This window comes from Molothrus ater, chromosome 1 (genome assembly GCF_012460135.2).
Source record: "Molothrus ater isolate BHLD 08-10-18 breed brown headed cowbird chromosome 1, BPBGC_Mater_1.1, whole genome shotgun sequence".
Taxonomy (NCBI): Eukaryota; Metazoa; Chordata; class Aves; order Passeriformes; family Icteridae; genus Molothrus; species Molothrus ater.
Window position 1 is genome coordinate 81,093,078 of NC_050478.2, and position 27,583 is coordinate 81,120,660.

Genomic DNA, 27,583 nt, shown 5'->3' on the forward strand with positions numbered 1-27,583 from the left:
ACATTTTCTGGCTGTCTAAAGGTTTGTTCTCCCCAATATTCTGTTTTTTTATGAATCATGGAAACAAGAAATGGCTATTCAGATGCTAGAGGCAGTAACCACAGAAGTGAACTTTGATAATAATATTTTAGTATAAGAATCAGAATAACAAGTACTGGGTTATTTGCATAGACGAAAGGTTGCAAAACAGCTTCTAGTGACCCAAACAGAAAGAACAAGCTTCCCTCAGATCTCGAGTGATAATAATAGGTCATGACACCATAAGGCAAATTTGACAAGTCAGAAAATCATAGGATTGAAGTTTCATTTTAAGTAATGATTTATAACAGTCACTGGAAAATTCTGAACTAGCATCTGCATGATGTACGTGTGAGTCCAGAAAGTACATCTGTTTCTAGTGGTATTCAAGCTCTGACAGTAGTTTCATAATTTTCTGTCATAAAAATTTAAAATGAATGATCCAGTTCCTAAGCCTTTGTTCCAGAGTAAGAGGCTACAGAACCTAGCAGAAAATAACACACTAGTTACCACATCATGTCTTCTGTGTCATATCAATGTCTAGAAACTGGATATTATGGAATGAAGGACAGTAATATCACGGAATGAAGGATAGTAATATCACTATGCTTGATAAAATCGTGTGACTTAAAATACTCTGATTATGAAGGGTTAGACTCTTGTGACAGCAAAATCACTGAAATGAACTCCTTGTTCAAGATCTGTCCCAATGATATGGACCTGTAGGACTCTTGATCTGGACAGTAACAATATTCACATGCCATTTGTTATTATTTCCACAATATTTAATTTGTGTTTTCATATTTGCATCTGAAAAACAAGTATATATAGTAATAGAAACGAGTTATTTAATCGTTATCTAACAGTTTATATACCAATTACTTCATATTAAAAAACCCATACAATATTGTGGCTGAAAAATGCTGTATGTTAGGATGGCTCTTGTAGAGGCTGTTGCCCCTCAAGGGTCCTTCTGATTCTCCTCTCCAGGACCCCTTCACCGTGCAATGCAACACAGCCAGAAATTCAACAGCAGACAGGAGCCAAGAGCAAAAAACATAATTTCTGTTCTCAGTTGTGTAGAGAGACAGGTGGGCAGAGAGGGACCTGCTCACTCCCTGTGCCACAGCTCCCTCCTTGCAGCAGACACAGACCTGGTGGTGCTCTGTTGCTCATAAACCTGGAGACCAAACTCAGAGCTGTGGAGGCATTAACAAAAAGTGAGTGACCAGATTTCCCACCAGTGTTCCCTGGTGGGATGTGGCCCCTACACCCAACACTCCTGACAGGGGCTGGAGCCCCCAAAGCTTTCCAGTCCCCAGCACAGTTCAAGGCAGAAATGGAGGTCTGGCTGTGATCTCACCCTTGCAGTGTCTGCCACACACAGAGATGGCAGCCAGCGACCAGCATGTCTTTCCCACCTGTGTCATGGATTTCATCAACTCATGTTCTACAAATTTTGGTGATCCTGCTCCCCAGACTCTCCTGGAGACAATAAATCTCACCTTCACAGCTCTAGGAGAGCTCCTGGGTGAGGTTGTACAAGCAAACTCTTGCAGCATCTGCCTTCACTGCCTTGACTATGGCTTATTTAAAAGCTGCACCGATTTCCAGGGAAGGCTGTACCACAGTTCTCAGAGCAAAAACATCCCAAGAGACAATTTTATTCTTGGTAGTTGTTAGATGGTGACAAAGACGAAGAAAAGCACTTTGCATACCTGCCATCATCAAGGCTTTCACACATTCTGTTCGGCCCTGCATTGCAGATTTCATCAGGGCTGTGAATCCAAACGCATTCCTCTTCTCAATATCAAGCCCAGGAAAATAGTTCAACAAATAGTTTGTAATGGTTATGTGCCCTTTAAAGAAACAAAAAAGCAGAGAAAATGTCATACAATGCAGGTGCTGTCTCAAGGATAAACCAAAAATTTACTCCTGCAGGTCTGATAACTGGAAAATGCAGATAATTAATAAGATATCTTTTCTTTGTGTCCTCTTCCATTCAACACTGTCATCAGCCTTAGGATTAAGTGGCCCTGACTTTTGACCAGAATATTGGGATAGGAGGTGGAAAATCTGGGTTCCTACCTTCTCTCAAATTGCTCTCCTTTCTGAAAAGTCAGTTTAAGGTAAGAGAATAATTGAAGACTAGAAATGGTCACTCTGAGTTTGCAAGGGGCCCCAGGTTCTTGACCCAGTGAGTAGCACTGCAGAGGCAATCCCTACACCCGATGCCCCATCACCAGGGGCAACTTATTGCAAAGGTTCAGCTTTTTCCCTCCCCTGGTAAATTTGAGCCTTATAATCATGCTGCTTCATTAAAAAGTGATGACTGCACATAGTTGTTCCAGCTAACAATGCTTTCAAACTATGCCAGGCCTGATACAAGAGCAAGGAATATTTTGTGTAGCATCCCACATTTTTATTTTTCCATCTGACAGTGTAAAGCCACTTGTCTACTTTCCTGCAGTTGGGAAATTGGATTGATGTTCAGTTTTGGTAGTAAAATAAATTATTTAAATTCTGTTTCTAAAAGCAACTGTTGTTGCCATTCATGGGCCTTGTGTGCCAGGATAACCGGTGTCTACAAGGCTATATGGAGGAGCTGAACACATCTCTGGCTAAATGGTTGGAAGACCAATTAAGACACCAAATCTTTATAATTGGACTATCAGATGAATAGCTAGGGCCATTATGACTCATTCAAAACAGTTTTCCCTTCACTTGTCAATCATTTTATGATGCTTTGATGCTCTATAAAATAATGCCGTCTGTCAGGCAGCTGCAACAATCACAATTTAATTAGCAAGAGCTGTAAAAATATTCTCTCATTTTGCTCTGCAGACCAGATGACTATTCTGTGATGCATGCCATTCAAATTCATCTAGAAATATTACTGAAGCAGATTAGAATTCATACAGGACAATTTTAAAAGTCTGTAGCATCACATCTGGTGTAGATTTCATCAGCAGCCACTTTTTACCAACACAGTCCTCCATTCATTTTGAAAAGCAAGTTAAGAAAGTCTTTACCAATTAATTTGTGTTGCAGGTGTTACTCTTTCTCTCCTATTTTTTTTACTCTGCTACCTTTCTGCATAACTGGAGACTCTCATGAAACCTGAGCAGATGTAGAGATAATGCAGATCAGATGAGCAACTCCAGAGCCAGAGAAAACCAAATAAAAAGCTCCCTGTACCTTGAGCAGTCTGATGAGAATGAACTATAAAGTTTCATCAAACCACAACAAGCTGAACAAAGCAAAAGCGAACTGTGTTCAGGGCAGGATCAAGTGGCCTGGTCCTGCTCACTCAATAAAGAGAATTCAGCTTTGCTGATTCTATGGCATAAAATCAAATCCTAGAAAGGAGTCAGTTGCTACTGGGAGAATCTTTGTGCCCAAATTGTTTTGCAGGACATGCTCTGATTCAGTGATGTGCAACATCATGAAGGTTCATGAAGGCTTTGGAACAAAACCCTGCTTTTTGACCACAAAGACTGGAGACAAGCTGAAAGAAGTAGAAATAATAAAATGGAAGATTTTTCAGCAGTTATTACATCACTGAAGATGTTCTTCCTTTTGCCAAAAGTATAATTACAGTAGGAGATGTTTTGCAAATCTGGGGTGATCCTAAGAATTAATCCTGAAAGACCTTTCTTAATCAAAACTCTCCAGGGGACTAGAAGTGACTTCAAATTAGACACAAAAAAAACCCCAAAAAAACAAACCAGCAGCAAAATATGAAAGAAAATTAAGAAGTTTGTGATTCACAGAAGTTTTGTATCTCAGGGATTCCTGAAAACCAGTTTTAATCTGGAGGATCTTCTGTCCTCTGAGGTTTTGCTTCAGATTTCCAGTTCAAACAGATATCAAATTCAAAGCAAAACTCAGAGCTGCCAAGTTTTAGTTCAAACCCCGTCGTACACTTTTGATTTAATGCCATGAAGTTTGCTTTGGTTCTCCTGTGTCTGTGTGAACGAGCAGCCTGTACCTAATTTATAAACTGGGTGAGCCTCCTGTGATGCAAAGTCTGCTGTGAAAGCCCTGTGCAGCTCTAAAAAAAACGAGCCTGGGCTCAGCCTGTTTGGCAATACTGAATTCAAAGCAGGCTTTTGCTATTTGCAAGCCAGATCTACTTCCTACCAGAACTGGCATGCCAAGGTCTCACTTCTTCTCCCTGCGAGCCATATTTAGAGATCAGCACAGATGTCTGTAATAGCTTAATTCACTTAATTGCTGCCACAAAGGAAAGGCCTGTAATGATGACAATATTACCTAATAATCTGTGTAATGCAGGCAGAAGGATAAGCTGCATAGTAAGGAAGACCCTTTGTCAAATAACATCTCACTCCTGAATTGTACCTGCAAAATTCTTGTGTTTGGCCTGCGGGCAGCAAATGCTTCCTCACAGATGGATGGAACCAAAGACACCCAGAAGGCTTTATCTTCTGGGTGTTTTAGGTGTTTGTGTTCTCATGTCTTTCCTAATAAACAGAAACTGGGATAGCTTCCAATTTTGTTCCCAGCAAGGCTCTCAAACTGGTGGCTGCAACATAAAACATGTATACTTTGTAAGCAAATACAACTCCCTCTGAGCACAAGTGCATGCCAATTACTATACACTGATGTAGCTATGTCCCCATCAGCAGCAGAACTGAGGAAAAAAATTTGTAATTTTCTTTCTTTTCCTTTTCCACTTGTTATTTCAACCACATGTTTGTATCAATCTCCCCTTTTTTTCTGCATTGTCCTTGTAATGATGTTTAATGATTTTGCTTCTGCTTCAATAGCATTACCACCCATTTCTGGACACCACCTGCTGCAGACTGCAATGCATTTACAGTTCTGGAAGGCAAGCTCTCTCTGAAAAGGGATATAAGAAATAGGAAACATAGAGAAAGCAGGCGAACAGACCAATTTTCAAATGTGACATTTACACACAAAGCAGAGCACTTTGTGGTTATTTTTCTATATTAATAAGCTTGTTAAGACAGAACTGCTTTTCACTGATCCTCCCAACCTGTCTTTCTCTGATCAGCCCATGCAGAAAACTTCAGCCTTAGATACTTTTGTTGGAGGATGAGAATCTCAAATTATCAAAAGCAATATGAGAAACTGAATTCACTCATCTTCTGAGACTCTAGTTGCTCTTTAATTTAATCCTATTTATTTCAAGCTGATGCTCATATTTGAGCATCATGTCTGGGCAGTCATGAAATGGCATAGGCAAATGTGGATTTAAACTCCTCAGCACAAGTGAAGAGTCCTTGTCATCTGTTTTGGTATCTATACACAAGGAACAACTCCTCAAGACCACATGATTTTTCCCATCCAGCTCCCCTTTGGGGTCTGGCCATACACGATGGCCCACCTGGCAGTGGATCATAACAAAAATGGGAGCACTTTCTGAAACCTTCAAATACCATCTCACAGATACCTGAAATAATGTGGATTTGCTATTACACTTTCCACAGCAAACCCCATAGTTTTGGTATAAACAACAGTGATTTCAGAATAACATATTTTGCAAAAGTGTGATTACTTTCACAGCCTAAAGTTAACCCCTCCCCCAACAAATAAATTCTCCACTGAAGGCAAGCTTGCATAAGCTTTGCTTTCAGGTCTTTATAATGGACTGCTCAGTGTTACTACTTAACATCCAGCAATAATTAAGCAGCATCTATTGCACTATAACTCCTCTGGTTGCAGTATTAGCCTCACAGTAATCTCTATTAACACTGCAGCGGTATTGGTGTAAACCCTGTAGCTCAGGATTAGCACAGGCAGGGGAAAACATCCAAGTTGTTGGGGGTTTGTATAAATTTCTGTTGACTACAGTAATTTCCAGTTGCTTTTGGGATCAATAGCAAGTACTGGCAGAGAGTGTCAAATCAATGTCAGCCCACCGGATTAATTCTGAGCTCATTATCATGAGTTATAAAGGTCAAGAAGGAGACAGTGTTAAACCTTTTTTAGTTCAAATTTATATTAGGGGAGATAAATAAAAGTAGATTAGTGTTTTGGGGACTTTTCCACCTTCTTTGGAAAGCTACTCTCCTCATGACTTTGCTATGAATGTGGTCACAGTTCTTTCTTCCAGTATTCAAGACCCATCTTGCAGGAACTTTCGCAGAGTTCACTTTTTGGTACAATACAAAGCAAGGTTAGGTACTACCTGGATATGTATAGTGGCACTATTACTAAATTGACATGGAAACCGAACTGCTCCAATCTTTAAACATGGCTTGTAATGCCCATTGATGCTCCGGATAGAAATTTGTTCCCTTCAGGCAGCCAGTGTCTAGGAGTGAGAACTATGTCCCACGAGCTCCCACAAACATCCCAGACTCTTCACCAGTCAGCAGACATGATAAAGGCCAGCTGTGCATTGTCTTGGAAAGTGACTGCCTTTGCAGAGTGCCTTACAACATGCAAAGGAAACCAGAGATGCAGAGCCAGGCAGCCCCTGGCTTTTAGACTACAAAGTGATGGCTTCCTTCCTTGGAGAAATTTTTCCTGATTTACATGGTTTAGCACTTTGTTGACACTCATTAGAGGAAACTAAACCTTCCCTTAAAGATTGAAGCACAGCCCTTCAATTTAAACAGAAATAATCAAATGATTGTTTTCTAACTGAACACTGGAAGCAAGGAACTCTCCCAGGAGCTTCTCTTACATCTAAGTGATCTGTAAGACTCATTCACTGTACATTACCATGCTGGGTGGGATAAAAGAAAAACCTTGTGCTAAACTCCAGCCTGCATCAGGATTAACATGGTTGATGTTGATATCAGGTGTTACAAAAGGATCATTGGCAAATCCTAAATCCTGCTGAGGTTTTTTGCTTTTCAGCTGTGGAGTGGATGAAGGATGTCTTAGCAGATAAGGTATTTCTTAATGATGATATGTTTTCCTACAGTCATCAATTACTACAGACCCTCTGAGGTAGGTGCAGCAAGTATGGGAGGAAAGCACTAATGCAGCACATTACATGTCCACAGTGCTCAATTGTTGCTCACCAGAGCAAACATTGGAAAATCAGCTTAAAGGAACTAAGCACTATAATACTGCACACTTGGGATGAGGTTTTCTTTATTTTAAGTTAAAATAATTAATGGTGTCTACTAAAACCATCTAGCTTTTGCTCCCTTAATCTGCTGGATAAATACTATTGTAGATTAATTAGTTCAAAGAAAATCATGACAAACCTATTTGGGAGTGGGCTTAGCCAGAATTACTTTACACAGAATAATTTCTTTCAGGGATTTGAAAAAAAATCCTAAAATTAAGTAGCCTAAACACACACTCCTCCCAAGACCCTGCATGTCAGAGGTGATGCAGAGAGCCTTACCTGCCTGTGCAGCTGTAATTAGAGCCGTGTTCCCCTCGTTGTCCTGCCAGTTCACATCAAGGTGAGGGCATTGTGCTAAGGCCATTACAATGTCCACATAACCTTGGTAACAGGCAACGATAAGACCATTCTGTAAGTAAAATATAAAGAGAGACTTAGGTTTGCCAGACTGAGAAAAATTCACTAAAGAAGCTTACTAGACAGCTGTTTAATTTTTTTTTCTTCCAGACTGAAGAACTGAAAAGGTACCAGCACAACAAGTGATCACCTCCAGGCACAATGTTCAGATCCATACACTTCTTTTTATCTCTGCCCTTTGGCAAGTAATGTTTGATACTCCTCATAAATACCTAGGAGAGTAGGTATTACATTATACTACATGCAAAGTAACTGTTTATAAATGGCTTATGCTTATATAGCTATATACTCTATACCCAAATGAGAATAAATCTGATTTTATTATATAATAAAATGAACCCAGCAGGTAAGATGAACTGGACCTGCTCTGAATATTAATTCTCTGAAAAACAGCTACTTTTTCCATGAAGGGAAAGTGGTAGGCAGGAGTTGTGTTCATACTGCCTGTTGCTATCATTAAATAATTCAAATTTCCCATTAGAACTATGCCTCCTCTTTTTATAATCATAAATAAAATTAAATTGCTTTTAGAGGTCCTGCTTAATGTGTTTTATGACAGCTGGAGGCTGTAAAATTTCCAGGAGGAAGCCAAGCCAGGAGGTAAACCCTGTAACTATGCTTGATACCCAGATAGTGTTTCACTCCACAGCAGCAAACTGACAGCTTCCCTAAAATACTGCAAAATACACTTGTCATTAATTAAATGGAACCACAGTGCTTAATTCTGGCTGCTCTCTTGGCCACTAGGATTAAAGCCATTATCTGCAGTCTTCAGGATTGCTTGGGCAGCCCTCACTCAGCCTGGGGCTGCTGGCTGTAGGGGAGGGCAGGCGCAGATCAATCAGCGCTCCCTGCGCTCCCTCCCTGCTGCCAGCGCGTCACTCAGTGAGCCTGAGCTCAGTGAGAGCATCTGACTGACTGCCCAAAAGATGGGGGCAGATACACAAATCTCAAACTGCCTGCTTGCCCTGCCTGCCTGAAATGCACTCACACCAAAGACTTGCAGGGAGAACCTGGTTATGGAAACAGAATGGCCCACCCTGACTCCTCCATCATTTTTCTCTTGCCTACACATTCTCTTTATTTCTTTTCCCCATGGACATTACTAAGACAGAGATGTTCAGCAGATGACGACTGTGGCTTCTTATTTATTGTCATCTTAGTAGTTAGTTACTTATTCAGTGTCCTGTTTCACTGTTGTTCTGGATAGTTCTCTTGGCTGAGGTGGCAAACACCTTCACTGAGATACAGGAGTGATATCTACTCTTCAGGTTGTCCACAGGCTATGTAGGTTATTTCTCAATTACATCTCTCAATAAAATAATTACTCTGCTTTCTTTTGTTCTCAATTCACTCTTGCCCTCAGCATGAAGCAACACCTACCGTTGCTTTATAAAGGGCATCTTCATTTCCTTGTGAAGTACCTGCAATACTTCAAAGCCTTCTATTGAAATTGTACAGAGGATTCTGCCAAAAGTCATTTATTTTCAACTTTTTTTTTTTTTTACTGAACGTATGTACTTTCCTGGTGAGATTTACAGATTAATCCAAGTTTTACTGTAATGTAATAGTCTTTAGCTTTAAGAAAAATGTGTCAGTGTCCATTTTCCAAGGTTTGAGCATTATTTCAATTCTTTAATAATTTAATTTTTCACCTGATGATCAGGATATAGGTCTTTACAACTCCAAAAGCTGTGAAGATTTAAAACACCACGCAGTCATTCAGTAAAATGTCCATTACTTATGATAGCAGAAAATTAAGTTTACAATTGTTGGGAGACCAAAAGCTTTTGACAATAAGAAAAGAGATTCTATTATTCACTAGAAAAAATGGTATTTTTGAAGATAGTTTCAAAAAGGTTGTAAGAATAACTAAAAGTAGCTATCTCTACCTCTAATGAAAAAAACCAACCTGTTTCACCCAATATCTGGAGGATATTTTCACAGTACATTTTCACAGAACATTTTTTTGTTCTAAAAATAGTTACCAGATGCTTAAAATAAGTTTGTTTTTTTTGTTCTCTTTGTAAAAGTATAAAGTTCAAATATTGTTAAAGTGCAGTAAAAAAAAAATGATAACAAACATTAGTGGGTTTTTTGGTTTTTTGGGTTTTTTTTTTTGCAAGAGGTTTTTCCATTACAGTATGGAGGGATTTTGTCCTACTTTAGTGGACAGATAGTAACTAATACATCTAACACTGGCATTCTGATTTCAGCAGATACAAGACACAAATTATCTTCAAATCAATCAAACTCACTCACCACTCTGTGTTTAAAAACCAGAAGGATTACGTAGGTGTCAACATTTTCTAAAGTTTATTTTCCAAAGATGCTATCAAAGACTGCTTGCTTAAGGATAAAGAAAGGCAAGAGAGAGCAGGAGCTTTCTGAGGGATTACATGATGCAGTAGCACAGAAAATCATCCTTGAAGAACAGTTTTACAAATCTGAAGTGGGCCTGATAAGAGTGTGAGAACCCAATAACTCAATATTCGGTGGAGTGTACACATAGCAGTCCCTGGTTGAGAAGCAAAACAAGCTATGGCATGAGAAAATAAAAACAAATCCCTTCTGTAAAGCTGATGTGGTTTTTTTCACCCCTTTTTCAGTTCTGTGGGAGGCGGGTGAGATAGAATGCTTGCTGAGGGACTGCTTTCCTTTGCATAACCCTTCCGAACATGTCAGATGCTGAAAGGGGGTGCAGGAGGCTGCAGCTTTATGATGAAAGTTGCAATAAACTACTGGATTTGATGGTTATTTTCCAAATCCTTGTGAAATGATACGTAGGTATCATTTGTGTTATCAAATGATAATTTGTGTTATCAGGTTGCTTTTCTTTTTCCTATTTTTTTTCCTTTGCATCCATTTCCGACCCTGTCTTTATTCTGCTTGCTGAAAGCTAGTACAAACACATCAGCCAGCATGTGAAATCAGTCACTAACAAAGTGACTTAGTCTAGAATCTTTAAATTCATATACCAATAAATACTTCCATATATTAAAAACTCCTTCAATACTCTCAATTAATAAGTGATACAAAATCACCTCCAGCAAATTGCCTTTTGAAGAGATCAATAAAGCAGTAGCCTTTATCACAGCAGTGTGCAGGAAAATACAGCTGTGAAATTAATGTCTTTTCAAAATCTAAAATAAATGAGTTTTAGTTAGAAAATACTGGACCTGAACAATCTGGTTACCCTGAGAAGAGAGATGACATTAATATTCTACCAAAGGCATCCATTATTCTGCTCCTTATAAGAAAGGCCACAGTGCAACTATGAAATGGTCAGTATACATGGAAAAAAAAGTATTTTTTAAATTGAATCTTACCATTATTTTTGTCAGTAAGATCCATTCTCAGAAGTAACCACTACTTGTGAAGGCTTTAGGAGAAAGAAAGATTAATAATTCTTTAAAGAATATTCTCTGCCTAAGAGGACTTTTCTCCTTCAACAGCATCCTTACCCCTCTCCCTTCTGCACAGTCCTCAAACACCACTTATTTTAAATAATAATAAAACTCAAACTATTCCCATTAATATATAGTAATACACATCAATTATTAGTGTAACTGTACATATGTCACAAAGTGCAAGCACAGCATCCTTGCTTTTCAAGGATACTCTGTTATCTGCCTTGCTCTCTCCCAATCAGTGGCCAGGGTTGTTGCCCATCATTCTCCCAGACCAATGAAACAGATCCTCTGTGCATAAGAGACTTAAAATATGAAACAAGGTTTGCAACTGATCCTATTTCATTTTTTAAATACCATGCACAGGCCCTGTGTGACAAACAAGAAAACGTGAGCCATCCATCACACCAACTACATTAACATTTACTGTTTTTCCACAGAAGGGGAGGTGGAAAGTCAGCTCAGGAATGGGTTTTTTCCAAGTAGAAGCCACAATACTTCCAGGTGTTGGGGGCTCTATCTTTTCTCTGGGAAATATTTGGCATTACACACAGCTTTCCCACAGTTTTTCTGTAGTATATGATATATCTGACTTTTTGTGTAACCAGCACAGTTTTGAAAGATCCCCCTTTGTTTTGAAGTGTCAGCAAAATTTAAAATATTTAGAATATATGACAAAACAGTCTCAGATAAAATACTTGTTTTTCATATATTCTAAATAAAGTATAACTACTTTTCTTATTTTCTTCTCACAGTACACAAATTAACATAACAGGCATTGGAGTACCTGAAGTTATTCAGATGTTGCAACACCTTCCTCAAGCAGTGAATCTTCTGATTCTGTTTAAAATTATAATTCTCCATGTGCCTTTGATTTCATGCAGGACTGGAATAGTGCTGCCACTATGAAAATAAACTCTGTTTTGATCAGCTGTGTTGGCTAATGACATAATAACATGTCTGATTAAGTGAGGTAATGGATATCTCAAGAGACAATTTTATAAATCAGATATTATGACAAAATTACTGATGTAGGGCTATTTGTACGCTAGATCATTACATATAATAGGGATCACAAGAAATACTCAAGGATCAATATTGAACTCAAGCTGAATAACAAGCAAATCACATACAGCATGCAATTAATTTAGCTTTTTTAAAGTTCTCTTCAGGCAACTTATTTTCCACCAAGATGCTGAGAATGAAAACAGCTTATTATAGTTTTTTGCCAATTACCCCACACAAAACAAGTCTGGCAAAAGGCTAAATTGGTATTACACATTGCTCTCCACAAGCATTGTGATAAACAACTGTCCAGTTTGCTTTGCATGCATCTGTAAGTACTAATGACAATTCTGCAAGCCTGGTATACTAGCAGTGATTAAAACCTCATGTAATTGAATTAAATGAGATAATGATTCATTGTAATCCATAATCACATGCAAGGACAACAATAAAAATTAAGTGTAAGTTAAAAACAAGTTATTTAAAAATATTAAAAGTAGTAGAAATGAAATAATAAAAAAGAATAAAGGAATAAAAAGTTGTGTTGAAGCATTTTCTTGTTGATTCATAAAAATAATAATTCATGTGTTATGAAAATAATAATTCATGTGTTTAATATTTTGTCTTATACAAAACTCATACGATAACAGAATTATATATATATATAACCATAACTCTTGTACGAAGAAAAAACAAAATTAAAATCAGGTCAAGTATTTCAAAGCAAATCTCCCAAAATCATTTCAAGGTAATTCTGATAATTCTGATCTCCACTAAAAGCTCTGCAATTGTGTGAAACTTCACTCTAACAGAGATTCTACATTTATGTTGTATTAAAAAAGAGCAAAATGTAGCTCTGAGCACCATGATCTGCTACATATTAATTTTTGTATAATGCACAAAGCCTTCCAGTATAAAAATGGCAATCTGAGAAAACTTCAGAAGTGGCTTGAGCTTGTTTTATATTTAGGTTTAGGTTGATTATTTCAACAGCGACAGAGACGAGGTAATTATTCAGGTCATCAGTCCCTCGAGAAGTGGTGTTTATGTGCTACAGAAATCCATCAAGCACATAAGCCCTAAAATTATCTGCAGAAAATAATTTAGGCTGACCTTTTAAAGAAAGGACTGCAACAGCTTAGCCACATGCACATTTGTATTGGGAAAGTGACAAAAAAAAAAGAACTGGAAAATTAAATAAATTTTGTCCAACAGTTGCTTGATGAAAACTCCACATGTCTGGAGGGGGAAAGGGGGGAGAGGTTAATTTTGCCAGGGAAAGTGATCAGAGAAGTACAAAAGGGGGTCCAAGCGTCAGTGTGGAAAACTCTCTGCCTGCTCTGCAGAGGAACAGAGTAGCCCAAAGCCTAATCCTGCATCCAAAATCGAGTTCAAATGGCACTGCCCCTGCCAGTGCTTCAATACTGAAGGCACAAAATTGCCACCTTTGCTTTGAAGAGTTATGAGCATTTACAGATCCATTCCCCAGTATGGACCGTGCTCCACTACATAAAAACACAGTCCGTGGACACAGAGACGATGACCCATCATTTTTCTGCTCCAATTTTTGGGATGTGTTCAGCTTCACTTCTTCTATAAGCACCTCTTCAATCAGTCAGGCCACATGTCTTTAAGGAAAGGTATATGTATCATCTCTGCAGAAATCCTTACTTAATCTATTCTAATCCAAATCCCCATGATCACCTCTAAAAATAGTGCCAGGAAAGTTCGTTTTACTATGCCTGCAAAAGCTTGCATTACACAACAAAGAGAACCCGTGCCACTTGTGTAATAAAGCAGACAACAGGAAAAGGTAATAAAAATAGTGGGATTTTCCTTATTTACTAACATGTACGTCATCTGAATTAGTTTCAGCAACACTGGTGATGCAAGCAGCTGGCAGAAACCAGAAGTAACTGCTAAGAGCCATAAGGGACTTACAAGGCAAATAAATACATGCTGAGTAGTCAGAGATATTCCAGTGGGTGGGATATATAAGAAATACATGGCAATTCTGAGAGATGCTTATGAGATATTAACCCTTCTCTATTTTTTTTTTTATAATATCAAGATACATAATAAAAGCAAATAATTCAGTAGGAAATTTAAACCCCATGAGCTGATGGGGACCTAAGGGTTGTGCATTGTTCCACAGGAGGCTGGAACGTGTGCTCAGCTCCTGCACTGCCCCATGTATCCCAACACCAGACATCTGGCTGCCTTTTGACACAGCTTTCTTGACCAAAGTCTGGGGGAGAGGACAGCTGAAGAGATGATCTTCAGCCCATGGGAAGCCTGATGGGAGGAGAACAGGAGCATTACACCAAAAATAGTGATCTTTCTTTCCTCCTTGCTCCTGCAGGCAGTTCTAATCTTCCCATGAGGCAAAGTCCAGCTAAGACAACACCCGGGTGTTCGGGAGCCCCACACCTCATCCTGCACCCCAGGGATGCTCCAGGAGCTGTGCAGGGTGACTTCTCTCTCACACTTCTTTATCTGCTCCATCTGCCACCACCTCCCACCCTACACACTGCCACATCTCACCCAAAATCACACCATGTCCAGGGGCCTGGGGGGTGATGAAGCACAGAAGTTATTTTTGGACTGTACAACCTGACCAGCAGCCTGTGGTGGCCAGCACCTCCTCTCCCCATCACCAGAGAAAAGGGCTGCTTTGTTCCTGGCTGTATCACATCCTCTGGACAATCATTTCCATGGCAGAAGCAGGCCAGAAGCAGAGGACACTCAGGATTACATCTAACAGTGGGAACAACCCTGCAGAAAAAATATGGGCCAAGGGTTGCTGTGCTGATTGAGTGGCAGGAGACCTGGGCTGCATTGCCAGCTGTTTTCCTCTATCTTATGAAGGCACTTGATGACACTTCTTGAAACAGCAGCAACTAGATCTATGTTATCATGTGAAAAATCTTTTGCTGCTCTTTCCTCTGAACCTCAGCTGGAGCTGAACATGAACCAGCAGCAGCAGCCACAACTAGCTTGGGCATATTTTAACGTTGAGATGCACGAGTTAGGTTATTTAATATAGGTTAGGTTATTTAATATATATTAATATATTTAAAATATGTGATTCCATTAACACATATTTTAAAAAAAATAAAAACTGCTCAAGATGTTAGCAGAGACACACATTCGTGCTCAACACCAATTTTGTTAAAATTTTCAGTGACAGATGGGAAAGGATTAGGAATCTACTCATCAATCTGAAATTTCAGCAGGAAGAAGTTCCTTTGCTAGTCACAGCCGAATGACGTGCAACAAAGCAACATACAGAATCAAGAAGTTTACATGAAAAGAGAGGAAACTGGGATCATTTTCCCGCAGAGTGATATTTGATGTGTGCAATCAGTCCAAAATAAAGCTTTGCAATGTATGCAAGATCTCTGGTCACAGCAGAACTAAACAAGGCATAATTTAGAGAAGGACTAAGGAAGGAAACTTTAGGGAAATAGTGTTTAATACAAATAGCTTATCCTTCAAATGAACTGACAGGTCATCTAGTGGAGCTTACCATCATTATACATAAGATAAAAGGAAGTTGTATAAGGATTCAATAACATGGCAAAACAGCCCAGAATTCCATTTTTGAGAAAGAGTTCTCTGCTCTGTTTATGAGGTGCCTGACTGCAAAGAACAGAAAGTAGTGTGGGAAAATGGTAGGGGAAGCAACACAAATTTTATTAGATTAAATTTCATATTTTAATTTTATTTGACTGTCATGTTGGGTACAACTAATAAATAGCAATAATCCCTGATAAATAATGCAGCCTTTACTAATCCTAGCTTACCTGTTTGTACTGCACATAATAACAAGTGTTAGTACTGTCAAATATTAGTGCTGAGATTTCAGTGTTGGTGGTAGTAACACAAGACCCACAGCAGCCCAATTTATAAAGTCCTCTATGTTCTGGCAGGTGTGCTAAACAGGACATTCTGCTTTACAAAAAGCAAGAGGTCTGGCTTCAGAAAAGAATGTAAATGATGTACTATGAGGGTGGTGGGGCACTGGAGCAGGCTGCCCAGAGAAGCTGTGGATGCCCCATCCCTGGCAGTGTTTATTTAAGGCCAAGTTGGATGGGCCCTGAGCAACCTGGTCTAGTGGAAGGTGTCCCTGCCCATTGCAGAGGGGTGGGAACCAAATGATCTTTAAGGCATCTTCAAACCCAAAACATTCTGTGATTCTGTAATTTATTTAATGAGGGGATCCTGATATAAACCCTGAAGGCATTTCTACCACAAATCCCACGCCTTTACTTCAAGATGCTTTGAACATTAGCAACTCAAACCATTCACTGCAGAGGGCTGGGGAGGCAATGTGGTGGACTCCTTCCAGCATCAGGGTCCTGCTACAGCAAATGGTGAGTGGATTTTAATTTCTTTTCTTTTTCTTTCACTGGCTTGATATGCAACGTTCACAAAGGCTCCCAATGGCTGGAAACCATTCTGTGCACAAGGGTAATGTATTTCTGGGTGCTTAAATGAACAGTACCTTACTGTGCTTTGCTTGGAACAGCTGTTTCCAGCTACTGAAAGATTCAAAGCAAGAAAGTGCTGACTGCTTCCTCCTGAGGACACCTGAGGCTGGGATCTCCTGCTGCTTTGGCTATTTGCTGCACAGAGCTGCAGTGGGTTTGGGCATCACTGGAAGAAAGAGTGTTTGTAATAAAGCTCAAACTGTACCTTTTGTGGATATAATTATATGTAAAACATTTTGGAGAGTCTCTCAATTGCCAGATTACTTCAAAATCCGACATCAAAATTGTAGCCTTCCCATGAATTCTATCACTGAAGGATTTTGTTTACTCTGTTTTCAGAAAGACAAACCTCCTAAAAGGAAAACAAAGTTATTGTCAAAGCTGGATCATCTAGCAGCATAACCAAACCTGGTGTGACCTGTATGCAGTGCACTCTCTCAGCACACAAGACCTCTGGGAATATTCAGAAACAAGTTTAGATGTGAACTTTAGCTCCTGTGCCTGACAAACTCTGCTGTCAACCTCTCTCCTTGCCTTTAAATATATGTACACCTTCATACACACTTAGGATGAAAAGGAGAGTTTACATCATTTAAAAAGCATTTTGTAGGGCTTTCAGAAGCCATGTGAAATGCATTGTGTGCACTGACATAACTCTGTCAAAAAGAGCTCCCTTTGGCTTTAAAGCATATGATTCAACTCCTCTCTGTGTTTAATAGATGCATTTTCCTTTTTGTTATGTTCTGTCAGATGCAGGCAGGTTGTAGTTGAGATCTGTTGCAAGAAGCTTAATAGAGTGTTTGAATGCATAGGGCTTTTTTCAGGAGACCTCTCACAAAATCTTCATAAAGATAAATTTTAACTTGACACCGAGCAAAAGATGAATGTACAACCTTTCACACCATCAGAATCTATCACTGTATCTAATCTGTCTCTTCTGTAAAGAATATTTTAAAGCCCCCAGAACATTTTCACTGTGAAAGGCTCTGAAATGACCAGTCATGAGCTTGCAAGCACCCTCTTGTGGCAGTAAGGTACTGTAGTTTTGTTTAGGAAAGACCTTCCCAAGAAGTTTCCCAAGTTTTCTTCCAACTTCTGTAAATTCATTTTGCAACTGTTCTTCTGTGAAATTGCACCAGACCCAAACCTTGTAATGAAAGAGCCCAGGAGCAATTCTGTCCATCAGTGGCTAATCTGACACGGGGGAAAAACAAACCCAAAACCCCAACCAACTAAAAAACCCAAAAAACAAACAAAGCTTAAACCTGAAAGCTCTTTTTTCCTCAGAAGAAAACCATCTTGATGAAGTAAAATACCCATCAGGGTGAAATCTCTTCCTTGCAGAGGCCCTATTCTCTCAAGAAGAGAAACTGTACACCCTCCTTATGACTCCAAAGAGGGGAACTGAGCACACACTACACACAGTGCTGCATAATGAGGCGAGTAATAAAAACTAGATGAGTTTTAAACTCCCTTCCAACCCAACCCAACCTGCTGTATGATTCAGTAATACCGCACAAAATAGTGCCAGCCTATTTCCTCACCCTTTGATCCAAAGAAGTTGTAAGAGCACTAGAAGCCCAGTCTCCATATTAGAGTGCCATTTGACAATGAGTTTCATAATGGCATCAGAGGAAACATAACTCCCTCATTGTATCTTCTTCCCAACTAATCCTGTACTCCACCTCTTGAACCTCATTGCTTCCTTTTCTCTAGCACTTCTAATAATAACCTTCCCTCCTGATTTTGGATCTTCTAATAATAAGCTTATTGATCCTGAAATTGACACGATGGACCAGGAAAATGTGGCAAACTTTCTTCCCCAGTGAAAAAAAGACAGGGCAAAGGGAGCAGCTGCCCTTGCACAGCAGAAGGGCACATGTATCTCAGATGAGTGTATTAGTATTTCCCGTATAGGATTCACCTTACATCCTTCTGTCTGGATGTGCTATCACATAGCAACAGCCAAAATCCTCTTTTCAAACAAGAGGATAACATGGTAACAACAACCTTGTTGTTCATGGAAATGCAAGGTTAATACTAATGTACAGAAAGAACGGTATGTTGAAATATTACTAGTAGATATAAAAGGGATTCTCCACCTGGACCAAACATTGCTATTTTACTTCTATCAAGCAAAGATCCCACTGATGGGATCTCATTATCTTGCCTCTTCAGGTTATCATCAACTACTGCAAGTGACAATGGTTCTTTGGATGTCAAAGTGTCCGGGTTCTTAAAAGCCCTTTTCATTATGGTTTCCACAATGAAAAAGCTTCCTTCATCTCGGTTATGCTTCTGGTTTTACCTAGTCTAGTTTTCCACTGATTTATGCCCCTTATGCACACTTTTTCTTTCCCTAGCTCTAAAAAAGCAAACGATTTTTTTTGTCTATAAATATAAAAAAAGTGTCCTGCTTTTTATTAGAAAATAGGTGGTTTTGAGCAACAGATGCATCTGTGGTGAATGATGGGACTGTTTTTCACTCAGAGACCTAAAGTGGATTTTTATATAGGTGGATTAGTGTCAACTCTTGTGATCCTAAAAGGTTGCAATCCTGTAATCCTACAACTCTACAGAATGCAGCTGCTGTGGAATATCACAGATGACCATGCTGGAGGCAAAAAAATGTATTTTTATAGGTATTATTCCTAGTATTCAGGTGTGTGAAACTTGGAGGAAAGTACCACAGTTCCTGACTTCACAGGAAGTTTTTTGCTCTTTCCCACCTATGCATGGCTTATTAGTAGCACTCCACAAACTGCACTGAAACTGAGTCTCCATAAAAAGAAGGGAAAAAAAAAAGGGAGAGGGAGAGAGAGAAAAGAGGCACTAATAACTATTTTTCTAAACACAATCTTGAAAAATTCACAGTTTCTAAATCCTGGAGATTTTAATTTCCGGGTGAAAGCACTAACTTCAAACAAAGTATTCAATTGTGCAGTAATGCAGGGTTCACGAGCACTATAAATTTTATTCTCATTTTTTTCATCTTTTATAGCTGTTAGAACCACGGGTGACTGTGATCACATTTTAAATTACAGCAGAACACATGACCTGTGTTTCAGTAAGACCTCTATTTTTTATGTAAATGTTCTTTGGTCAAGGGCAAACAGGGTTGTGCTCTTGTGACTTACGCCTACAACATTGGCTCTGTAATGTTCATGGCTGATTAGAGAGCAAGGACTCCTACTATAAAACCCATAAACCTACAATCCTGTCTATTTAAGTAATAAAGTAACTGATAGGCTGCACACAGCCACTGGCGAGGAAATCCAGCATGCCTCAGGCTTCTCATTAAGGAACGGCTCCTTCCTGAAGGTTTAGCATCACCCTGTGAAAAATACATCTATTTTAAGAAAAGGCAGAATTACAGTTTTGTAAGATCAGAGACTAGCACTTGGCTAAACCAAGAATGCTGCTGCTACTGGCTTGCAAGTTCTAGTGAATAGCCTCACATTAATTTAGTGATGTATTTAGGGAATAGGCTCATCCACCTTATTAATCTGAAAGAGGCTCAGCCTGGCGGTTTTTGTTTGAGAAAGCACGCACTGTGACATGGAATCAATCTGTCCAGAGGGACATTTTTTCCTGAAAAATGGTGAACCAGTAGTTCTCTGGTTTTTTATACTCAACTTTTTAAAAATTGTGAATGACGTGGTTCAAAAGCAGGCTAAGGGATTGCTACTGGGTTTCATTTTTTTTCTTAAGTGTGCAATCCCATTTTGAATTTCCCTTTTATTATCTCAGTGGGCTAGATAAGGATTCACTGTAGCTGTAACAGGTAACAGGCATCAGGGTGTGAGTAGACAGTTCAAGAAAGATAAAAATCATGTTTGGAATACCCAGGTGGGCCACAGTAGCATCACCATCTTATCTGTCTCAAGTTAACTACAGTATTACAATTAGAGTTTAATAAGCAAATGCAGCACACGCTGGTACTGCATGTCCTTGCCTGGTGGCAAGAGCAGAGTGAGTCCTTCCTCTTCTGTAGAGCCTGTGACCTCCCTGTTTATCTCAGCTGAGAGTCATGCTCCATGCAATGAAAGGCAGGAAAGATCTTCTGCCTCTGTTCTTGGATCTAAAAACCTAATCTTCTAATGAATACACCCCATTCACCTAAATAATAAAGAAACATAGGGAGTAATTGAACATTAACATACTATTGAATCTGAAGAAGGCAGAATTAAATATCTGGGGAAAAAAGAGGGAGAAGCAATTTCACATTTATATTCAAATAGCTGGAATCTCTAGAGATCACTTGCCCTTGTTAAAACACATAAATCATTAATACAATACAAATACTTTATAAAACAGTTTCAGTCAAGCAATCCAGAAACAGTTCTCCTACTCCATAAAATTGTAGAATACTTAGATAAACTGTAAAACAGATATTACTACAACAGGAGTCCAGGAATTCATATAAGCAGTCTGTTTTTTAATTTAGGGACCTATACCTATGGGAGAAATGGTAGACATTAAGAACACAGCTTTCTCAACAAAAGAATAGCTTTTGCTGAAAAGAAGCACTCTACAAAAATCCCAGCATGTATCAATCTGATGGGGGTTTCTCAGAGCAGTTTGCAGTGAGCTTGACAGATCTCTGTATACCACAGCAGCTGAATTACAAGAGTCTTTGGCTATGTCAAGACTTTGCTTGACTGCAGGGTGGCATTTTTTTGGATAGCAGCTCACTAAAGAGAGGAGTATCTGAACACACTGTGGGACCTTCGAACAATGCTGCAGGCCCTGGAGCAAAGAAAAGATAGCTGGCTTATAGGAAATTTTCAGTGTACAGGTGGAAACTAAAACTCAGAATGACACAGAACATGCTGGGTTGGAAGGAACCCATCAGGAACATCGAGTTCAGCTCCTGGCCCTACACAGCACTCTCCCCAAGAGTCATACTTGTGCCTGAGACAATTGTCCAAATGCTTCTTGAAATCTGTCAGGCTTTGTGCTGTGACCACTGCCCTGGGGAGCCTGTCCCAGTGCCCAAACACCCTCTGCGTGAAGAACCTTTTTAATATCCAACCTAAACCTCCCCTGACTCAGCTTTAGGCCGCTCCCATGGGTCCTGTCACTGGTCACCAAAGAAAAGAGATCAGTGCCTGCCCCTCCTCTCGCCCTCACGAGGAATCTGTAACTGCAATGATTGGTTCATTGACTTGTTCATTGAAATAGTAGAGGTGACTTATAAACACAATTTTCTTCATTTTTGTGGTGCCCAACTCCAAAGCTATGGAATTTCCTAAGAGATGAGAAGAAGCACACTTGCTTTGAAGAAGTACTGCAAAGAAGAATCCATTCCTATTTGTGCAATTTTTACATTTCATAATGATGAAGAGTGTGATAGAAAAGGAAATTCTTTTACCATTAGATAAGCATGGAGTGGTTAGCAGTAAATAGGAATAATGAGAGTAAAAAGCTGTGATGAAGAGGTATTTCTGTATTTAAAAGGAAGAAAGTAAATGCTGGTGTAATTAACTATTTGATTATAAATTTGGTATTCTCTTACTAGCAGTGTATGACAACATAAATTTTCAGCTGTGCATCATAATTACATGCACTACACTGAACAAAACCCACTATGTACCTACTCCATAAAGAATAACATTGTCCATTTTGCAGTCACTCACAAGCCGTACTCAAGAACAAACCAAGCAGTTTTAGAGGAGATGGAGGCAAAACCAGAAGACTGACTTTTCTAGATTTGATTGATAATTAAATACAACCACAATTAAGATGTTAAATGTGAAAATTATGCCCAGATATTTGGGGTTTTTGGCACTTGTTTCCATTTCATCACAACTGAGAATGTGGAGCACTAGCTGCTCTCCTTCACCAGCAGATAAGGAGCATCCTTAAATCCATCTATGCGTGTTCTGAGGACAGTAAATCTCAGCACCATTAAACCTCCCAGCTCCATGCAGAGCTCCCCAGGGAGCCTCAGCCTTCCAGTCTGTTTGCTTAGACAGAGTCCTCTACTAGAGCAGCTCAGCCACAGGAACTTGTGATGCAAACCAGCAGCACAGTCTGCTGCCAAATCTTGCTCCTTTCTTGCCCTAGGATGGACACAGGGTTTGGCAGCAACAAATGCTCCCCTTCCTTACCACCAAGTCTACAAAGGTGCAGGTTCTTCAGCTCTAACCTCTAGGAGCAGAGGCACTGAGAGTGACACTTTCTGTTCTTCATTTTTTTAATTCCTCTAATATGCAATTTATCATCCAGTGCTAAACGTCTCATTTCCTAGGTCTGATTCCCACCTTGTTCTTTGGCCAAAGAAATGCAAGATCTGAAAAGGTGAGAGATGATATTCTAACTATGTAGACTTCAAAGCCTTTGAGCCCTTTATTCCACAGAGAACATTCCACTTGGTACAGAAGGCTCTGCCCAGCTGTAGCAAATGAGAGCCAAAAACCCCTTCCATGCCTCAGTTAGAAGACAGAGGTCAGATGAGATTTTATCTGCTGCACAAAGGCAATGACTCATAGAGCAGTAAACTGAAGGACATGTGTACCTTAATGACTTCAAAGACTCTTTTACAGGTTATGATCCTTTCTATTTTTGATTCAGGAGTGTCATGTCTCCCATTTACCCTTAAAAAAGTGTGTTCTAACCTATCCTACACAGCTAACTATTAGAAAGCACAGGGAGGAAATATCAAGATCTTGCCTCTATTGGAAGACTAACAATTTATAATCTCCTTCTCTTTTTAAATTCCATGCAAGGAAAACGTGTACACCCAGATTTGAAAATTGATTTTACAGTATTTTACTTTCTGTATATCTTCATTCATATTACATTTTTATGGCATGAATAACCTCATCAATATGTGCCTTTCTGCATCATAGATCTCTGGCCTAAATATTTGCTGTAGGAAAAATTCCTTACGTTGACTTAGACTTAAGATCTTTTCAGAGACTACATAATTAATTTCTTGAGTAATTCCTGATTTCCCCTTTCACTACTACTAAAATTTTCATCACTCTTTCAAAATGCCTTGATCTGGAGGTTGGCTGTGAAGTTGTGAGTTTCCACTGGCTTTTACTAATAGTTCAATAGGAATCAGGGTCACTTAGATTTGTGTAGAAAAGCTGCAGTGTAGTAAAAGCAACAGGAAGGTTTGCTAAGATCTTCCTTTACTCACATCAATGAGAAAGGCAAATTTTTATGTAAAAGAAAAGAAATTGAATTTAAAAAAAAAGAATAAATATGGTCTCGTTCCAATTAACAGTTCATCTTTCTCATGACTTCAGAAGATACTGTTTGGGGTTTGTTTTCTTTTCTCTTATTTGAGGAGTAGAAACTGAAATGATTAGAGGGTTTACAGTTACTAACAAAGTACTGCAATTTCTCATCCCAGATTTTCTGAGAACTATATTATCTCTATTAGCTAAAGAGACCACAAAGTAGCAGTGGAAGAGTGGTAAAATTTATGTTTCCCTCCCTCAGTATTCAGGCATCTAGAAGCAGTAGCAGAATATTTTTGAATGTTTTTCTCAGTGTTTGGAGTTATTTTTCTATTTCTCTGACACAAAATGAGAGAATGCTACTTGGTAATAGGGAAATCTTTTAAAGACCAGATCTGGTCTTTTCATTTTTACCTGAAAATTATGGGCAGGCTGTTTCCTGCTACCTTCAGAGTCTGACTCCTTCAATCTATCTCTGGAAAGAAACAAACAGTAGCACATCCAAAATGAAGGCTAGTTGCAATTAACTGATTCTAACTAACACTGGTATCAAAACCCTATAGCCAAAAATCACCTTCTTCTCCTTAACATTTGTAAGTCTCACACTGGATTTTTTAATTTTTAATTTACTGTAGAATTTCTGTAAATAACATGGTTATACTAATTGATATTTCTTTGTAGCAATAATCCTGAAAGCTCAGCCAATATAGGTAGACTTCAAAATCATGTATTATGGAATATTACTGGTTGCAGTACCACCAGTAATGAAGTAGAATCATTCCACTCCCTGAGGACCTTAAAATCTGAAAGGAAATAGCAGGATACAGCCCTGGGAAGAGAAGCAAGTTTGTGAAAGCAATGCTGACAATATTTGAATGTTTTTGTAAGGGTTTACATCACATGAACAATGCTCACTTGCCCTTTCCCCTGTGACTGATAAGCTGCCAAACTGTACAGGCTTTGCTCTAGTTCTTAGTTCCTTTAGGATACACACTAACAATTTAGTAATAAATCACATCCGATGAAGTCACTGTACTAGAAATAGAAATTACATGAGAAAGAGGAAAATACAGTATTTTTAGGCAAGTTCTCAAAATCTAAACAGGGTAGCTAAGCACTATTTTAAAAACCTCTTCCCCAGAGGAATGTTTTGTGGATGGCAGGGAGTAAACAGAAAAAAGGGCCAATACACACATTAAACTCACAACTGCAATTACTACAGTTACTATTTTACATTACAGAAAAAACAGCACTGATTTTTCTTTTTTAATTCTCAAAACAATTAATTTATTTTTATAAAATCTCAAAGCATGAGTCTGGATACGTTTGACCTAAATTTTCAAATTCTGCAGATCGACAGATAAATGGCAGTAGGCTAGCTCACCAAGGATAGTCATTACAAGATTGTGAACTGTGCTTCCCTGCACACCCAGTTTGTCAAGTGTTCAGACAGAATGTCTGTGTTGCCCTCTAAGCAGTCCAGCCTGAAGCCACCAGCCCTCAGCTCACTCTGCTGGGGAGATGTCCCTCAGTAACACATGCACAGCAGGTAAACAAAGGGGCTTTGCACATGACTAGTGAGTATCTGTGAATGTGGCCTGGTGAGTAGGTCAGGCAGGGTATGGTCTCCTGCCCCAGCAGACACAGCAGCTGGCACCTGAGCTGGAAGCTGCAAGGTGAGAGTGTCCCTGTGGTTCAGTGCCTGTGCCCTGGGCACCCTGCTCCTGCTCCTGTACTGCCCTGGCCCACCCTGGAGTCACTCTTCTTTCCACTGACACTAAAGGAACCCCTGTGATTTTTAAAACCCTTCCTCTCTGTGGTATCTTCACCCATATCACACATATTTATGACATTTAGTTGGCAATGTTGATCTGTTTGTTCCTGTGGTTACTGTCTGTGCATCCACTGCAGGAGGGTGTTCCTATTGATCTAGCATCAGGTACTGAAGCTCCAAAGAGGGATCACAGCACTTTCTGCTGACACCTGATAGCTGGGGGGTTTCATAATTTTAACAACAGCAGAAAAGAGAGTGGTGAGATATGAGAAACAGCATTACCTTTCTTGAAACCTCCAGGTTAGGCTTTTTTTCCCTCATTTGACTGCACATCCCAAGAGGATGGTAAATGCATTTGTGATCTGTGAACATTGCCATAGATGTATACCTGAATACCTCAGCTCTGCCTGCACCCATCTGTGAATGGAGCCTCTGCTCACAAATCAGCTGTGCTGACTGTAATAAGCATAAACTAGGTCAGGCTAAAAACGCCCACAGAGAGAAAAAAATGGCAATAGCAAGTAAAAGACATTTCATAATCTTTTGCCTTAGAAGAAAATAATTTGGGTGATTAATTTTAAGAGAAAGGTTGACATTTTTTTCACCATCTCTTTTTCTTTTTTCTTTTTTTTTTTTTTGGTTCTGGGCTGCTGATATCAGAATCATAGAATCAATAAGGCTGGGAAAGACATCCAAGATCATCAAATCCAGCCTTCAATGGAATGCCACCTTGCTCACTAAGCCACACTGTGAAGTGCCATATCTACTCATTATTCAACATTTGCAGGCGTGGTGACTACACCGCTTCCCTGAACAACCTGTTCCAACACTTAATCACAAAATGACACAGAAACACACAGAATAAGCTGGGTTGGAAGGGACCCATCAGGATCATAAAGTCCAACTCCTGGCCCTGGGCAGGTCACCTCAAGAATCACACCTTGTGCCTCAGACAACTGTCCAAATGTTTCTTGAACGCTGTAAGATTTGGTGCTATGACCATTTTCCTGGGGAGCTTGTCCCAGTGCTCAGATACCCTCTGGGTGAAAAACCCTTTTCTAATATCCAACCTAAACCTCCCCTGACTCAGCTTCAGGCCATTCTCTGGGTCCTGTCACTGTTACCACACAGCAGAGATCACTGCCTGCCTCTCCTCTTCCTCTCACAAAGTTGTAACTGCAGTGAGGTCTCCTCTCAGTCTCCCCTTCTCCAGGCTGAAAAAACCAAGTGACTTCTGCAGCTCCTCACACAGATTCCCCTTTAAACTACTGTTTGGTGAAGAAATTTTTTTTAGTACCCAACCTGAACTTCCCCTGACACCACCTGAGGCCATTTCCCCTTGTCCTATCACTTGTTATTTGTGAGAAAGAGAATGACCCCCACCCTACCACAATCTCCTTTCAGGTGCTTTAGAAACTTACTGCTTATAAAATGTTTGACTTGAGTATTCAATATTTCAATATTTGCTTCATGTATCCACATATATGCAAAGAATCTTACACACTTCATGGGAACTTTTATGAAGATAAGTATTGTAATAGCACTGAGACAACTGGCTTCAATAAACACATTCTTTTAATTCAAATAAGGAACTAAAAAGATTAGCATGTATCAAGTACTCAGTTCCAGTTCCTATTCCATAGGCAGTTCTGCTCATGGATATCTTCACACTTGGAGCATCCTTGTTGCATCCTCACAAGAGGAAGAATTTTCTGGACTGTAAAATTCCTGCAGACCATACAGCATCAGTGCAGTAAAACAAAAGAAAGCACAGCTATAAATAGGTGGCAAGGAAGGTTCAGTCCCACCCCACATAAATGACAGCAGGACTCAGCACAGCTTGGCCTGTCCCATTGACTGGTGATGGCAAGAGGTTAAGGGGGGATCCCAGAACCACCTGAGCCCTTTCACACAGCCTCTGCTTGCAGGCTGTGGGACAGTCTCTGCCTGGGAGATTGCCCCTGTCCCTGGGGTACAAGAAAGAGGCTTTCACTCAATTCCCAGAGTCCTTGAAATTGTTTTACTTCCCTGTCAGACATGAATGGTTTCACTCCCCCCTCAAACCACTGGCCAGGCTGTTCCTCCAGGAACCCTGTGTGTTTTATTCCAGGCTGGCAGCTCTGCATGGGGAGCTCAGCTGCAGCAGTGTGGCAGAGCAGTGTCTCTGATACAGTCATGCTGTCCAGTTTTCCCTGCAGACA

The 27,583-nt window shown here is 39.6% G+C and overlaps 1 protein-coding gene across 1 annotated transcript in view; it reads right to left on the reverse strand.

Moving 5' to 3' along the window:
- ANKRD33B (ankyrin repeat domain 33B) overlaps positions 1-27,583 on the reverse strand; it is a 44,921-nt gene that overhangs the window by 8,176 nt on the left and 9,162 nt on the right. Inside the window, exons 2-3 of the mRNA XM_036404403.1 lie at positions 7,370-7,499; positions 1,737-1,877 (exon numbers count right to left, since the gene is read on the reverse strand). Of these exons, the coding sequence (XP_036260296.1) occupies positions 1,737-1,877; positions 7,370-7,499 (271 nt within the window). The remainder of the gene's footprint in view (positions 1-1,736; positions 1,878-7,369; positions 7,500-27,583) is intronic.